Consider the following 3,459-nt stretch of genomic DNA (forward strand, 5'->3'; position numbering starts at 1 on the left):
CCCTTGGACGAGGAGATGATCGGCGTGTCGGGCGCGATGAGCGGCGCCAGCCGCTGGAGGTACTCCCGGCTGGCCTGCACGGGTACGGCGTGCACGATGTAGCGCGCCTGCGGCACCACGTCCTCGGCCCGGGTCGACGCGCGCACGTTGGGCGGCAGCGTGAAGGCGGAGAGGTACTTGGGGTTGCGGTGCTGTTCGTTGATGGACTGGGCCACGGCCTCGTTGCGGGTGAGCAGCGTCACGGTGTGGTGGTTCTTGGAGAGAACGTAGGCCAGCGCGGTGGCGAACGAGCCGCCGCCGAACACGACGATGTCGGCCTGCTCCATGGCCTCCTTGCCGCCCTCCATCTTGAGTACGTGCCAGAAGGATGAGGGGTGGGGGTGATGCTGATGCGATCCGCGAGGATGATGGAGAGTATTGGGGTGGGGTGAGTGGTGATGAGGGATGTGGTGTTGGAGATGAGCGTCTGGAATTCGCTCAGGGTTGGCCGATGAAGATGAAGTCGACGAAGAGGGAGGTGCTGGAGACGCTGTTGGTCTTGAAGGGATGAATCGTGCGACAGGAGAAAAGATGAAGGCCGAGCTGTTCAGAGGCAAGAAGCGCAGGACCGCCGAAGAAGAAGACGTATTCTTTGGAGCGCGAGGGAACGTACAACGACCCAGCCCCACGACTCGCAAGCTGTTGGTGCCTGTAGCGCTTCGTCTCATGTGGCTTTATCTATTTTTCTTGATTTTCTTAATTTGCACAAACACACGCAAGAACAATAAAACCTGTGGACAGGGTTGAATAAGAGCAGGCCACACAGGAGGTTAATTGTGGATTGGGCAGCCTTGGGGCAGGCCTCCTCAAGTGACCAACACACTCCAACACCACCACTGGGTATGGATTCCATCAAATGCTTGGCATAAGGACTCTCAATTGCAGTGACATCATCAGCTGATGGGTTCATGAGTGCACTGATGAGCTCCAGCTGTGTGCAACCCAAGGCAGCACACAGAGAGTGAATGAGTTGGTGTGTGCATCCAATAGTTCTGGCGCACCTGGTGCATGGTGCTGTTGCCAGGCAGCAGGGGCTGACCTTTCAGCATCTCACCCAGCACAAGGCCCACTTGCCACATGTTGTGGCTACACTTTGCCCTATTATCAAGATATGTGTTTGGTGTGTGAGAGTGGGCATGGGACTAAGTGGCAAGCACCCTTGGTGTGGGTGGTAGAAAGTGCACATGGTGCTGCCAAGTAGGTGCTCTGGTGGAAAATACCACTTGCTGAGACAAAGTTGTTGTTGGAGTCTGGTGGGCTCTCACCAGAATGGACAGCATGCTCCCCAAAGCTAGACAGAGCAATAGTGCAGCTCTTGTTGATGATGCTGAAGGCACTTGGCTGACACCCCAACATCATGACCCTGGTAGACGTGCTTGGGCATGATGATGAGCAGCTTGATTCCTGTTGGGTCATCTGCTGCAGCATGGGTATGTCTGTCTGCTTTGTTTTTGTTTAAATTTCTCCCCTGCCCACTCATTTATGGGGGGTTTGGGACAGGAAGATGGCATGGAAGGAGTTGTGGGTGACCTGCATGCCTGTGTGCTGCTGGTGGTGTGAGGTGGCAAGAGATGCCTTGGTGTGGTGTGAGCTCTGCTGCTCATGATTCCCAACAGGTACTCTGACAAGTCAGAGACACACTGAAGAAGGAGAAGCTCATCAGAGAGCATGGTCACCAAACATGCACCACCCCACCCTGTTCCATCTGTTTCAATGAAGAAACAAAAGAAATTATGATGTAAATTGTTTTGTAAAATTAAAATAGAACCAAGAATGCAAAGCATGACACAGCAGCACACTTGTTGAGCCAATGTTGATCATACGTGTCTTGCACAACATGTGATCAAGGTTGTGAGTGTGGTGACCATTGTTGTCTCATCCCATGTCAGCATCCTCAGAAAATTGAATTCTGTAAAAACTTAAACTGGACATGCCATGACTTGCACTGGCAGTGAAGTAGACCATGCTACCAATCTTCAGCCTGTTTTCTGAATTCTTTCATCATTGCATTCACTTTCTCAGTATCTTATTTTGCTTGGTCATGTGTGACAATGCCACAGTGGTTGTTGTGGAGGTTAAAACCAGGTGTTCATAAAAAGGGGACAGGGTACCTTTTATATAAGGTATAAAATGAGAAGTCTGTACAGAAGAATCATGAAAATAGTCAACAGTTGGACATGAAAATAGGGCACATGTGAATGACCCTTGTTTTGCTGACCTTGCTGTAGCTGGGGGGCTAGTTTTTTCTCAACGTGAGTGGAAGATTCAGTGGTATCATGCTTGGGTTTGGAACTGTGGTTGCCTCTTGGCTTCAGCCTGCCACAATGCTATTTGAATCTGCTCAAATGGTCAGGCAATGGGTTGGAAGTTGTTGCTATCACCACGCTGGCGGAACAGGTGCGGCATGACGTGGCTCTCGATGCCGATGCCCGTATCGATGATCTCCACCCGCAGCATCTCCACCCGCTCCATCGCCTGCGGCTCTCGCCGGCGGCGAGGAGGAGGCCACCAGGTTGACGGTGGCCGCCGTCGCCTGCGGCCAACACCACTGCCTCGTGGTGGCCGGCTCAGGCGAGGTCTATGCGTTGGGCGACCAAGACTGCGACGACCACGACGATGACACCGACGCGTCTGTTGCGGGTTAAAAGTGTTTGCTTCATGCGCCCATGTTGGCGAAAGACCATCCAGCACCCACGAGGGTCACCCACGAGGGTCCCTCGTCCCCATCAAACATTCGATTTGTGTGTTTGTTTATTGGGGTGTCGCACAGCACTTTGGCACTCTCGGCAGAGTCCGATGGAGCGACGAGCGCACGGTCACCGCCCCACCCACACAATGAACACTTGCGCTTTATGACAGTCACTGTTCTTTCTGTTTTGTCAAAAGGAAAAAAAAGCACCACGTTGATGCGCCCGGGCAGTGGACCGTTGGGGAAGGATTTGTAGGTGAGCCTGCCCATGACGATCGCGTTGACACACCCCTCGATGTGGGTGGTGTGGGTCAGGGTGCGAAACGCAGCTAGCTCCTTGGCGCTTTTCGCTCTTGGCAGCTTAGGCAAGAGTTGAGACTTTATTCCAGATGGAAGGTATCACATCGACTTCTTCCACTTCTGGTTCTTCTTGCCGCAGAGGTGTCTCGGCAGGCAGCGAATGGCAAAGAGCGACCCGTTAGGATTATCGAAGCCGCCGAAGAAGCTCCTGAGCCCTGTCACGTCAATGCCCTCCGAGGCCAGAAATGCCACGTCGAGGTCGATCACCACATTAATCGCGCCAGTTCGCAGGGCTGCCACGATATCGGCATCGGGGATCGCCGCATTCACGGTAACGTCCAGGTTAGGCAACACAGAGGAATAGATGGTAGCGCTGCCTGTTGCAACATGTTAGCCACAGAACAAATGGAAGGATAGGAGCCGTTCTGAGA

The 3,459-nt window shown here is 53.3% G+C and overlaps 1 protein-coding gene across 1 annotated transcript in view; it reads right to left on the minus strand.

Moving 5' to 3' along the window:
- Positions 1-347, minus strand: part of ACA1_124260 (glycerol-3-phosphate dehydrogenase, putative) — a gene marked incomplete at both ends in the record, with an annotated part of 970 nt that extends 623 nt beyond the window's left edge. The window contains one exon of the mRNA XM_004341852.1: positions 10-347. Coding sequence (XP_004341900.1) covers positions 10-347 — 338 coding nt within the window. The remainder of the gene's footprint in view (positions 1-9) is intronic.
- Positions 348-3,459: the final 3,112 nt, after the last annotated feature.

The sequence above is a fragment of the Acanthamoeba castellanii genome, assembly GCF_000313135.1.
Source record: "Acanthamoeba castellanii str. Neff unplaced genomic scaffold scf7180000084688, whole genome shotgun sequence".
NCBI lineage: Eukaryota > Discosea > Longamoebia > Acanthamoebidae > Acanthamoeba > Acanthamoeba castellanii.